Source organism: Crocuta crocuta, unplaced genomic scaffold, assembly GCF_008692635.1.
Source record: "Crocuta crocuta isolate KB4526 unplaced genomic scaffold, BGI_CrCroc_1.0 scaffold4, whole genome shotgun sequence".
NCBI lineage: Eukaryota > Metazoa > Chordata > Mammalia > Carnivora > Hyaenidae > Crocuta > Crocuta crocuta.
Genome location: NW_027529996.1, coordinates 2,930,351 through 2,944,275, shown reverse-complemented (window position 1 = coordinate 2,944,275; position 13,925 = coordinate 2,930,351). Strand labels below are relative to the sequence as shown.

The window sequence follows — 13,925 nt, the reverse complement described above, 5'->3', positions numbered from 1 at the left end:
TAAAAGCACACATGTACTTTGGACTTAGACTGACATTGCCTCAAATTTTTACTCTACATTCTTGTGTAATCTTGGAGGCTCTTACTCAGTCTCTGTAAATTCCCATTTCTTCATCTGTGAAATGAGGAAAACATTTTCCCCTTTTATATATAAAGTTCCTAACGAGTCATAAGTAGTCAGTAAAATATGGTGGTGGTGATGGTGTTGATGATGGTGGTGGTGGGGATGATGATGGTGGTGATGATAATGGTGGTGATTATAAGGACGGTGGTGGTGGTGGTGGTGATGATGACAACGGTGATGGTGATGATTATGATGATGGTAGTGGTGGTGCTGATGGTGGTGGCAGTGACGGTGATGGCGGAAGAGATGGTTGTAGTGCTAACCTGAAGAATGTTTCATAACTTTTAAAAAGGCAGTGGAGATTTTTTTCAAATGAAACTCTAAGGAAACAAACACTGTAAAAACAGATAACACAAGAGTTGCTCAAGGAAGTGGGGGTATGAGAGCAGCCTGCTCAGCCATCCCTTCTCCTTCCATGTGCTCACAGTGGTGACCCCAGCAGTTTACCATGGAACTCTCAGCATTCAGCCAAGCATAGTTTGAAAATCTCTGGCAAGAGACTGACAACGAAATGGCAAAATCATCTTTGCTTACTTTATATCTAAAGGTGGTTTAATGTTTCTGGGAGGTAGACTTGGGACTGGCGGTTGTGTTGGGTGAGACGCTGGCAACGGTGGTTGGCTGGCTGGATGGGATGGTGGAGGTGGTGGAAGGGAAGTCGTTGAGTAACACGTTTGGCCTTTGCTGGTACCTAAGAAGCAGAGAAAAAATACCATGAATTAAGATAAATCTTCAAAACACAAGAGGTGGTTGTTCCAAGTATGCAGAAATGAAGATCTTAAATATAAAAATGTAAGAAATGCATCCTAAGTTGAATTAATGCTTTAAAGAATCTATTATTCTAAGTACCACAGAACATGGCATTTATATGTTCTATTTTTTTTTCAGATTTATTGAGGTATAATTGACAAAATTATAAGATATGTAATATAGATAAGAGGATGACTTGATATATGTATATATTTTGAAAGGTTTTACCCCATTGAGTTAATTAACACATCTATCATCTAACGTGTTTATCTTTTTTGGGGGCACAGGATGAGACACTTAAGTTCTACTCTCTTAACAAATTTCTGTTATATGATACAGTGTTAACTATAGTCACCATGTTTTACTTTAGAGCCTCAGAACTTATACATCTTATAACTGAAAGTTTGTACCTTTTGATCAACTTCTTCCTATTTCCACCACCCTAGCCCCTGACAACTGCTTTTCTTTTCTTTTTTTTTAATAGTTTATTGTCAAGTTGGTTTCCATATAACACCCAGTGCTCATCCCCACAAGTGCCCTCCTCCGTGCCCATCTCCCCTCTCCCCTCCCCCACACCCATGAGTCCTCAGTTTGTTCTCAGCATTCAAGAGTCTCTCATGGTTTGCCTCCCTCCCTCTCCCCAACTATTTTTCCCCTTCTTCTCCCCTATGGTCCTCTGTTAAGTTCCTCCTAATCCACCTCTATGTGCAAACATATGGTATCTGTCCTTCTCTGCCTGACTATTTCGTTCAGCATAACACCCTTAAGTTCCATTCATGTTGCTACAAATGGGCAGATTTGATTCTTTCTCATTGCCATGTAGTATTCCATTGTATAGACAAACCACATCTTCTTGGACAACCGCTTTTCTACTCTCTGTTTCTATGAGTTTGACTTTTGTTTTGTTTTCTTTTGTTTTAGATTATACATATCAGTTAATCTAAGGAGCTTTGTCCTTATCTGGCTTTCTGGCTTATTTCACTATCATCATGCCCTTTAGATTCATCTATATTGTCACAAATGACAGGATTTCCTTCTTTTTAAAGTGGAATAATATTCCACTTTATGTATCTACCACATTTTTCTTATCCACTCCTCCATTGATTGACTCTTAGGTCATATCTATTCCTTAGCTGTTGCAAATTATATTGCTTTAAGTATGGGAAAACAGATCTGTCTTTAACATAATTATTTTGTTGCTTTTAGATATATACCCAGAAGTGGGATTGCTGGATCATATGTGAGTTCTATATTTAATTGATTGAGGAAAGTCCATACTGTTTTCCACAGTGGCTGTCCCATTTTACATTCCCAACAGTGTAGATAAGTGTTCCCTTTGCTCCACTTCCTGGCATTTGCTATCTCTTGTGTTTTTGATAATAGATATCCTAACGTGTGAAGTGATATCTCATTGTGCTTTTAATTTGCATTTCCATAATGCCTAGCGATGTTGATAAATATTCCTTTTTTTTTTTTTTGAGATAGACAACTTCTTTAATTCCCGTTATTAAAAGGAATTTCTCTACTTTGCTTAGGAAAATCTTAACAATTGTTAAATCTAGCTATTGAGTATATGGGTGAAAATGTTCATAATGAAAAGTAAAACAAAACAAAACAAAAAAAGAATCTCTTACTTTTTAGAAACTTTTGTAAATGTTAGTTTTAATATTCTGGACTTTATGAAGAAGTCGACATCAACTTTAGTATGACATTCTTTATGATTTTAAAAATGTGGATTTTTTTTATCAAACTCATTATTTTAGACGAAAGAGGTTTAGTTTTTGTGTCTGCTACTGGTAACACATTTTTACTTGTTTTCAATGATTTCCTTGAATCATTAATAAGAGGATATATTTTGTTTCAGGTATGATTTCTAAATATTGAAATTTATTAAACAATCTCACAAGTATATCATATATATAGTAGAGGTTGTAATATAAAGACAAGCAAAACCCAATCAATATAAATCACCCATAATTGCATCACCCAGAAATACCTACTGAGTTACATGTATATTGAAACATTGTAGTGTAGACATATACTTTTAGGGCAGGGGAGCAAAAGGGGACATTTTGGTATTTGGTACCAGTTAAAAATTTTTCTCATTATTCCTATATATCATTCTAAGTTAATACAATTACAATATAATTTTTAGTAACTGGACAATTTTTCTTTATGCAACAATTTAAAAAAACACAAAGCTCTAATATTATATATTTGCATTAATTCCTTTCCTTTTGGCTACAATAAATAATGGCTTAGTCTTTGCACATATTTAAAGGTTTTTCATAGGATGAATTCCATTAAGTGGAAATGCTGGGTCAAACATTTTTTTAAGACTTTTGATACAAAATATAAATTATTTCCTAGAGTGATATCAACTGTCAGCTCCATCACTTAGTATAGGAAAGTGCTTATTTTTGTACGTTTTTGCCAACGTTGGCATTATATGGTTTGAATTTTTGACAATGTTATGGAAAACTTCTACCTTTTGCTTTAATTTCGTTTTTATCAAAGTATCAATATCAAATACCAAAAACTTCCAAAATTTTAGATGTTTCTTTTGCACTTACCTTCGTACACACACACACACACACACACACAACTCCTGCCTGAAAAAATTATTGATTTTCTATTTGATAGATGTAGGTTTTTGCCCTCCACCACCTTCTTTCTCCAATGTAGTAAAAGCATAACTTTTTTTTTTAAATTAAACCCATGTTCATTGTTTTCATTATCATGACAAGGTAAATATTGTTCTCTGAGTCAAGTAGGGCACTCTAATTGCATTTGCTTTTTCCTTCAACTTACTGTTTTCCTGGAGTTAATAGCTGTCTTATTTTGTCACTTGCAACAATTTTTCTTTGGAACGCTTACTTCTCACAATTTCCAGCAGTGCTGTAAAATGTCTTTAAACATTTTCTACAAAACCAGACTTTCCTGATAATGAGTCAGTTCCAACATAACCATCCCTGTCCACTAGCTCTAATGTGACCTGGTTGCTTGTAAATTCTGCCACACATCTCACATTCGGAGATTTCTCTTTGCCAGCATCATGGCTCTGATGCATCGAGAGAATGCATTGTGATAAAGTGTCCATGATCTGGAGCCAAAGTGCCTGGGTTTAAATCCTGTCTCCACCACTTACTTGCTGGGTGACTTGGATAAGTCACTTCTGGTTTCATCTGTAAAATGAAGATCCTAATAGTGCCCCCTCAAAGGGTTGTGGTGAGGATGTTAGACTTAATACCGGTAAAGCACTTAAGACAGTACGTTGCATATAGTAAGTTGAACATTTTATTTCTTATTCAATAAATATTTATTGAATGCTTAGTGTGTGTCAAACTCTGTTTTAGGCACTAGGATACAATAGAGAGAATACAGAAACAAATTTCTGCTCTTATGGATTTGGGGTGATATATAAAAACTAAATACATGTAAGTAGAATATGTATAAGATTGTGCGACGTGCTATAAATTGTGAAAAGACTATGGAATAGTATACTGTTGGCATCTCTTCCTTACTCTTCATCCAGTGACCTCACTATGGTAGGTATAACTTGGGCATAAAGGGAGTAACTAGGTAGTGGAAATAAATAAGAACCATAAATTTCATTATTGTTTTGTTGATTATTAGATTTAAGAAAATGCTTATCATGCAGATTAAACTTAAAAGTGTGTTTTTTCTATAACTATTATATGGTGAATAGCATAAAACATTCAAGAAATATTTTCCAGTATTTGAAAGCTATTATACAAACTCAGCAAAATATTCACTTACATCATTGACGAATGAACTTCTGACATATGTCTTTGTTGTTTCTCATTCATCTTGTTAACATAAATTAAACCAATGATCAACATTCAGGTCGGAACTACACTCATTCCTTAACTGCAACCGTACATTGGCCACAGGTACAAGAGATTGGCAAAATTCAACAACTGGCCATGTGGAATTCTCAATAAAGAGTATTGTATAGCTTATTCTTATTTATATATTATGTGTTATGCATTTTAATAACAGAAAATTTAATACCTGTATGTATATAAACATTACACACATACATACAGTTTTTCTTCAAGAACTAGTTAAAAATTTACCAGCATATCAGGCTTAGTCCTAAAAAATTCGTAGGTTCTGGTGGTTATATGATGACTAGAATGTCTCTCTATCTCTCCGATTTGCATTGACCTTTTCTGATTTTATACATTATGCATCGGAATTATGTATGTTGCCTAGTTTCCCTAAATATGAAGTTTGTTTTTCTTGTCCTCCTAATTTCAGGGCAATTGTTTTGAGAGGAAAAGAAGATGCACTCTTGAAAAATATTTTCTTTTAATTTTACATATCTTTGAGGTCCATCTTTTCATCTTTATAACCATTTTTCATTTTAATTGTATTATCTATTCAAATCCTTTGGCTGTTTTTATTTTATTAAAAATTTTTTTAATGTTTATTTTTTGAGAGAGACAAAGAGTAAGAGCAGGGAGGGGGAGAGAGAGAAGGGGACAGAGGATCTAAAGCAGGCTCTGTGCTGACAGCAGAGAGCCTGATGCGGGGGTCGAACCCACAAACTGTGAGATCATGACCTGACCCAAAGGCAGACACTTAACTGAGCCACCCAGGCTCCCCATTTTGCCACTTTTAAAATACTATTTGTGGTTTTTGTAGTGGATAGTAGAACCTCTTTATTCAGGGTATTAATCCTTTTGCCACTTATATGGACAAACTGAATATAATAATCAGGCTGCTTTGGCTCCTGCTTCTGCCTATTCATACCAAAAACCTCCCAACAACAAAAAGTGAAACAAACAAATAAACAAAAGACCCCCACAAAACATAAACCAAACTATGCCTTAACCAACAAAACCAAAAATCTTCAAAACCTTTGAAGGAAATATAGTACTCTACTGTGAATTACCTTAAAGGGTTAATGGCAGGGTTTTAAATGACATATTATATAAAAAGCTTCTTTGGTAGGTAGAGAGGATTAGTTCTCCTGAAAATCTGATAAACAGAATTTCCCAACTGATTGTATTTATGTTAGAAATACTTTTCCATTTCATTTTTGTCATCAGTAAAGTTAAACTTTTTTGATATATAGGACTAGTAATTCAATGAATAAATTCTTTTATACATGATTTCTATCACTAGAGTTATGTTCAGGAATGCCATCCTTGCCCTGAGAATACATAATCATTTTTTATTTTATTTTTTAAGGATTTTATTTTTAAGTAATCTCTATGCCCATTGTGGGGCTTGATCTTACAACCCAGAGATCAAGAGTTGCACACTCCACTGACTGAGCCAGTTATGTGCTGTGAGAACACATAATTATTAACCTTACATTGTTTTCTACTTCTCTTTGGACTCATTTTTAAACATTTAACTCTTTGAAACTATTGATGATTTATTTTGGGGTTAGGAGTTAGGTGTGAGATTGGGATCTAGTTTTATGGGTTTTGTTGCTACTGCTGTTACTTCTTAAATCATTTGCCAAATGTCCCAGCACCATTTATTTAATGGGCTATTACTTACTGACTTGAAATGCCTCTTTTATCATAGAATACACATTACAAATTTTAGTGAATTTGGGGTGCCTGGGTGGCTCAGTGGATTAAGTGAATGACTTCAGCTCAAGTGATGATCTCATGGTTCATGAGTGTGAGCCTCTTATCAGGCTCTGTGCAGACAGCTCAGAGCCTGGAGCCTGCTTCAGATTCTGTGTCTCCCTCTCTCTGCCCCTCTCCCACTATCTTTCACTCTTTCTCAAAAGTAAATAAACATGAAAAAAATTTTTAAAAATTCTAGTGAATTTGACAGATGAAAATGACGTCTTATTTCGATTTATAAATAATATGGTCTGATAGATTCGTAAGTGATTTGAAAGCTGTACTCACAGAGAATAAGCTACCATGAGCAGAAATTAATACGCTATTGTCTAAACAAAAGAAAATTTTTTTTTCTTTATCATCCATTTGTGACTTATCTTTTCATGGAAAAGACTTTGACAAGCTGGGGGCGTTACCATCTGAAAGTGATCTAAGGTTTGGAGGTAAGAAGTTATAGACATGGTTGGGGGAACAATGAACTGGAAACACGAAAAACTGGCTTACCCCAAAACCCATGTACTTCTTTTTCGTTTTTGTACAGGCTTCTGAGACTTTCTGATGGGGCGACTATGGAGGGGCCCTGTCCTTCTGCTTCTTGGCATCTATTTTCCTTTCCTTGGTTATAATAACTTGAGCTACTCAGAAAGGGGTGTGCTGGTTTCCCCCCAGACTTGGATCTTTAAGGAGGGCCCTTGGCATTGCCATCTCACCACCACCAGGGAAGGGTTTGCCTGAAGATGTGGCAGAACTGGGGCAAAGCGCAGCTGAAAGACAGAGAGGGACTGGTTGGATTTTTAAAAAATTACCTTTGGAAAATTGTCAGACATAATTTGAAAGGCTGAATGAAGCACTAAACTAATTATTCAAGGGTTCTGCTCCTCACCAAACATGGGGGAACATACACTAAAGTCTTCCTATTTTACACTACTATTTAGCAGGGAGACATTTTGCTTTGCAAAATCTGTGGTCACTTTCAAATCCTACAAAGGATATATTTGCATGTATATAAAATAATTCTAAGGAAAAGCATCTTTGTTTTTCTGGGGGAAAAAAGCAACAGGAGACTTACTTTAATGTTATGTGGCTGGCTTTGAAATCTCATTCTGGACCTTTAAAGTATGCTAAGATACAATTAATGATATCGGAGTTCTCAAATACAAAAATCTAGTCTGTTGTGATGGAAAGCAGATGGTGGGTATTGAATTATAATAAAATAAGTAAAGGGGAAACAGAAAGAAGAAATCTATAGGACATTTCTGAGACTGATGATAACAATACTAAGTAATCACCTGTTTTTGGCCAGGCACATTCTAGACATTTTACATATATAATCTTATTCAATCTTTACAATAAATCAATGGGGTTCTTCTCTAGTTTCCACTCAATAGTTAAGAAAACTATGCATGTTAGAGAGTTTAGAGGCAACAGGAGTAGTGTTTAAATGTAGCCAGGATTTGAACTCCAGTCAGTTTCTTATGCTGTCTACACTCTTTCTGCTATGTTCTGTGGCTATTCAAGGAAAGGAAGTAGACGTTACTGGTAAGTTCCAATGCACATATTCACACACTTTCCAAAGATCTGAGTGTAAGTCTAGCTTTTCTGACTGATACCTTTCCTCACAGTGTGATTTTGTACAACTATTTTCAGTTTCGTGTAGGGCAGAACTAACTCTGGAGACTGTAAAGTAATTCTGGAACATATACTCACATATTTGGGGTGTTTTAGATGCTAAATTTATAATTTATACCAGGATTTGATTTTGGAGACCAGATAGCAAGAAAGTAGACATTCAAGAGCTCATGGAAAATTAGCCCCCAAAGGTGGATGACTGACACAGGCTAGCAAGGAAAGTCTCAAGAAATGGAATTGAGGAATTCAAAACAAAGTCATAAAATGACTTAGAAGATATGAAATAAATAAAATAAAGGAAAAAAACAGTTTAGAATTTAGTGTGCATCAAGAATTAAGGATATGGGGCACCTGGGTGTCCTAGTCGGTTAAGCTTTTGATGCTTGATTTTGACTCAGGTCATGATTTCACGGTTCGTGAGACTGAGCCCTACATCAGGCTCTGCACTGACAGTGTGGACACTGCTTGGGATCCTGTCTGTCTGTCTGTCTCTCTCTTTCTCTGCCCCTCCCCTGTTCATGCTGGCTCTTCTCTCTCAAAAAAAAAAAAAAAAGTTAAGGATGTAGCTGAAAGGTAACACCTGGAACTGATTTTCTATGGGTCTTATCCCCCAAGGCTCAGGAGATGTTGCGTAGGTGGTCATTGGCTTTAAAATACTAGATCTGACGAGAACATTTGGAATTCCTCAAAGAATGATAGGATCATGCAGGGATATGGGTCTCCTAGCGGTGGGCAGACCTGCTCTCCTGGACAGTTTAGAACCACTCAATGGCAATTAAACCAATCAGGTGAAATTTGCCCACTCTCATTCCAAGTCACAATCCCCGAACTGTATTCCTGGACATTTTGAGAGTAGCTCAAGGCTTCAAGAAGGAGATATGGGGCATTTTGCTAAAAAGTCAAGTAGGAGCTTGACTGACGTCTTGTAACCTTTGAACTTTCACCAGAGATGTAATAATTTTGAGAATAAAATTATTAACCACAATAAAAAAGTGACTAATTGCAAACATAAGAGAGAACGGACTATTTTTGTAAAAGAGAGCAGTTCATACTGGTTACAGAAAAATTTGGGAATGAAGGAGAGAGACACAAAAACATGAAAGCAGCTCTCAAGAATCTGGGAGGTTAGCAACCTCTGATTCAAATTCTCATCTCCTTTAATTCTGGAACCTCAGAAGAAGCCTTGCACAAGTCAGACGCCCCTGCTCAGGCATGCTGAGTGGGTGGCTCATGGTTGGAACACCAGTACCATCTGACCAGGAAGAAACGATGAAGCCCTCCATGAGTCAGTGGTGAGCAGGGTTCTGCCCTCAACGCTCCAGAGTCACTGAAACACGGGTTGCCCGAAGGGGTGACATTTTGTCAGGATCTAAAACTCAAACAAAACTAACAAGCAAAAAACAGAATTGAGGGGGAAGAAAAGTGGGATGGGCAGAAGGCAAGGGGGTAATTAACAAAAGACACAGTGAGGGTGGCAGTGTACACCTATTATGGAGAATAGAAGAAACAAAAGTTGACAAACTTGACACATTGCAGTTTTTTCGTGAACCAAATACTGGTTCTAGATATGGTCACTGTACTAGTATAAGATGAAGATCTATGAGGTCCCAGGAAATCTACCCCTTAGATTCTGACATTTATAACTTTGGACTAAGAAGGTACCTCTTGCCTTCATGTCCCATGGGGTCTAAGGGACATGTAGGGTTGTGGTTCTCGATTTCCTTTTTAATCTATGGATTCCTTTATGAAACCAAGGACATTGTACCATACTTGGGGGCCTGCAGTTGCCCCCAAACCCTGACCCTAGACCAGGTATTTCTAGGGTCCAGGTATTTCTAGCCTTGAATTGGGCCAGGCATTAGAAAACTTTGATTTTACCACCAGCTCTATTTATCACCAAAGAGCTCTTTGTCTTTGGCAAATCAGTTAACGAACCTCCACGTGAATTAGTTTTTCCATCTGTTGAGTGGTAGTAATACGAACTCAACTACTTCACAAGGGTTTAAGGGTTAGATGAGCTGATAGGCATGAAAGCATCTTGAAAAGCCTGAAGTATTGTATAAACATAAAAGATGGTCTCACAAGGATGAGGGGTACTGCAAAATAAAATCATTACCAAGTTATTTTGACTTAACGTGTTTTGAAATCATTTATAAAGCTCATCATTTATTTATTTGGGGAAATATGACATGCCTGCCCCAGGATTTAGCCATTGAACTGACAACTCCAATCTAGAGTTTTATTTTCTTTGGATCTGGGTAGGCACTTAGTTCTTGCCCATCCAAAGGGAAGAAGAGCTCTAGCAGCTGTTTGGTATTCCCAGAGACTGGACTGGTGAACTCTGCACCAAGTAACTTGTACAACAACCTAGGTGCACACTTAATGGAACCCCTAGCAGCTGCATGCACATGCATTTATACCTAACTGAACAGGAACTTTCTCAGGACCAAATATCACTGAGATCTTATCACATTTACCATAATGGCTGTTTCAACCCTCCCCACATTCCTGGACCTCACCCATGCCTTCCTCTTTCACCACAGATAACTTTACTTTTTATTTTACTAAGAATAGGCTGAGCGCTCCACCTGGCCCTCCCTACTCACCCTTCATTTTAACTTTTTAAAACACCCTTATATCCTACATGCCCTCATTTTTTTTTTTTTTTTTGCCCTGCTTTTCTGGAAAAATGTCAATCTTCCTTACTAATATTAACTGGCATTCTTGGCTCTTATCAGTGCCCACGTCCTTTTAGATCCTGTTCTGTTGACTATGCACTTCTTCACTTGCACTGAGCACAACCATTTATTAAGCACTTACTGTGTGCTCTGGACTGTGTGTTTCATCCTTTAAGAAGGACTTTCCATCTTAAACATGGTCAACCTTCTCTACTCCAAAGAGACACAACAATAGCCTCTCTTATCCTTGTCCTCCATTCTATTACCAGCTGTTTTTCCTCCTTCCCTTTACAGCCAACCTCTTTGAAAAAAAAAAGTCTCTATTGGCCACTTCTGTATCTTTGTTTTGCTTAGGTAGCTTCATGGCAGGGCAAAGAATGAACAGGTTTTGGGAGGTGTGGGTTTGAGTTCAAATTCACCACACTTATGAAAACCTTCAATTGCTTATTACTCAATTCGGGGCCTTGAGTAAGTTGCTTGATTTCTCCAAGCCTTTATTTTCTCATCTGTGAAGTGGTCACATACATCCACCTTGCAAAAGCACCTGACCACACTGTAACGCTCAATGAACACACTGTAACGCTCAATGAATGTTCCTACTCTTCTTAGCTATTACTTGTGATGACTGCCTCATTGATACCCTGCACTCTACCCACCTCAACTGTAAACAAAACAAAACCCCTTTCCCCAAACCAATCATGCCTCATCTTGGTTCTGTTAGGATATCTTAGAATGGATGAAAAATCAGGAAGTTTAACTTAAAAGTTTTAGAACTATCCCATTAGGTACACAAACAAACAAACAAACAAACAAACAAATGTTACTTTCACTTTCCTGATTCTTTTTCCAAAAAAGTTTCTTTTAATGCTTATTTATTTTTGAGAGAGAGAGATCGCGAGCACAAGAGGGGGAGGGGCAGAGAGCGAGAGGGAGACACAGAATCAGAAGCAGGCTGTAGGCTCTGAGCTGTCAGCACAGAGCCCGACATGGGGCTCAAACTCACAAGGTGTGAGATCATGACCTGAACTGAAGTCGGACACCCAACCGACTGAGCTACCCAGGCGCCCCTCACTTTCCTGATTCCTAACATGCCAGAAGCAATTTTCAACATGGGAAGAGGAATGGTTTGGTAGAGGGAATAGTTGTGCTGGGGTCATTCAAACTTGGGTTTGACTACTGATCCCAATCAGCACTAGCTGTGGTACATTGTAGGATTTATTTTGTTTTTTTGGATTTTTTATTCCTTGCCTATTGTATTGCGACTATAGTTTCCTAACTTGCAGGATGGCCATAAGAACAAGGAATAATACAAAGGTGTACCTGTCCAAGCAAATGGCAGGGGTTCTACTTATGAATGACCCTAGAACCTGCAGCTGTTGTTTGTTCTATATGGGACAGGCTCTTATTAAACCTTTCAGGGCACATTTGTTGCCATCTGTGTAGAGAATTGGATAATCATACTCTAACAACTTAAAAAAAAAGTTTTCTAGGGGTCCCTGGATGGCTCAGTCAGTTAAGCATCTGACTCTTGATCTCAGCTCAGGTCTTGATCTCAGGGTCATGAGTCAAGCCCTGTATTGGGCTTCATGCTGTTAAAATAAAGTTTTCTAAACTACCACTTGTGCCTGAGACCACATGCTCGTTGCCATACATCTGACCCTTTTGTGGATTGCAAGCTTCCGAAAGGCCACCTGCCCTTTTAAATGTAGTGTGGTTGCACCGCCCTTCTGTAGTGTTAATACTCATGCAACCTAATACAGCTCAGAGTTCTCCACTTGTACACAGAGCATGCACATGCGGTTTCTTATACTAATTTTATTTTCTTTAAAACTCCCCAAACTTATCAGCTATCTATCTATCTGTTTATTTTTTTCCTAGTTCCACAGTAAACTTCTGAGGGTGGGTCTCCACGGTCAATATCTGTGCGTACCCAACACTCTATGTCTATTGTACCTGGTAGGGCATTTAATGTTCTACTGATTTGGACCTTCTTTTTCCTTTACTTTTCTTCCCTTTAGAAAACAAAAACTAATTTGGGGCACATAATTGGCTTAGTCAGTTAAGCGTCTGACTGGCTGAGATCATGATCTTGCGGTTTGTGGGTTCGAGCCCTGCATTGGGATCTGTGCTGACAGCTCAGAGCCTGGAACCTGCTTCAGATTCTCTGCCCCTCCCCCACTCATACTCTATCTCCCTCTCTTTCTCAAAAATAAACATTACAAAATTAAAAAAAAGAAAAAAACAAATTTAAAACAGTTTATGGTAAAATAGTTTTATACACGGCAAACCATTTAAGAAAATAGAAGAGGAACTTAACTAAGGACCATGGGGGAGAAGAAGGGGGGAAATGGTGGGGGAGAGGGAGAGAGGCAAACCATGAGAGACTCTTGAATGCTGAGAAACAAACTGAGGACTGATGGATGTGGGGGGAAGGGGGAGATGTGCATGGAAGAGGGCACTTGTGGGGATGAGCACTGGGTGTTATATGGAAACCAATTTGACAATAAACTATTTGTAAAAAAATAAATAAAACAAAAAGATTAAAAAAATAAAAGAAAATAGAAGAGGGACTGTTTAAAAGAAAATCTCACTTTCTAGATCCCATCTCCCAGTCTCCAACCTAAAGACAAATGTTACCAGTCTTTCAAGAAATGTATGTTTTTCAAGAAATATCCCATTTTTTCCCTTACACAAATGGGACCATGGTACATATGTTATTCTGTATTTTACTTTATTAATTTAAAAAAGATACTGTTCTATATATAAGGAAACCAGTTTTTTCCCCATAAGTATGGGGCTCTTCATTACATAGATTTACCATCATTTATTTGACCAGTCTCATTATTGATGGAAATTTAGGTTATTAAAAAAAATAACTTTATGGCAGTATAATTCAAGAAACATATTAAAGTGTGCAATTTGATGGTACTTGCATTTTATGTTGTGCCACCATCATCGCAACTTAATTTTATTTATTTATTTATTTTACAAATAGTTTATTGTCAAATTAGTTTCCACATAACACACAGTGCTCATCCCCACAAGTGCCCTCCTCCATGCCCATCTCCCCCCTCACCCCCCTCACCCATCAGTACTCAGTTTGCTCTCAGTATTCAAGAGTCTCTCATGGTTT

At 37.5% G+C, this 13,925-nt stretch overlaps 1 protein-coding gene across 5 annotated transcripts in view; it reads right to left on the bottom strand.

Annotated features, from left to right (window-relative positions):
• FYB1 (FYN binding protein 1) overlaps positions 1–13,925 on the bottom strand; it is a 159,507-nt gene that overhangs the window by 46,737 nt on the left and 98,845 nt on the right. For all 5 annotated transcript variants that reach the window (XM_077763461.1, XM_077763463.1, XM_077763464.1 and 2 more), the window contains exon 3: positions 658–814. In XM_077763461.1, coding sequence (XP_077619587.1) covers positions 658–814 — 157 coding nt within the window. The remainder of the gene's footprint in view (positions 1–657; positions 815–13,925) is intronic.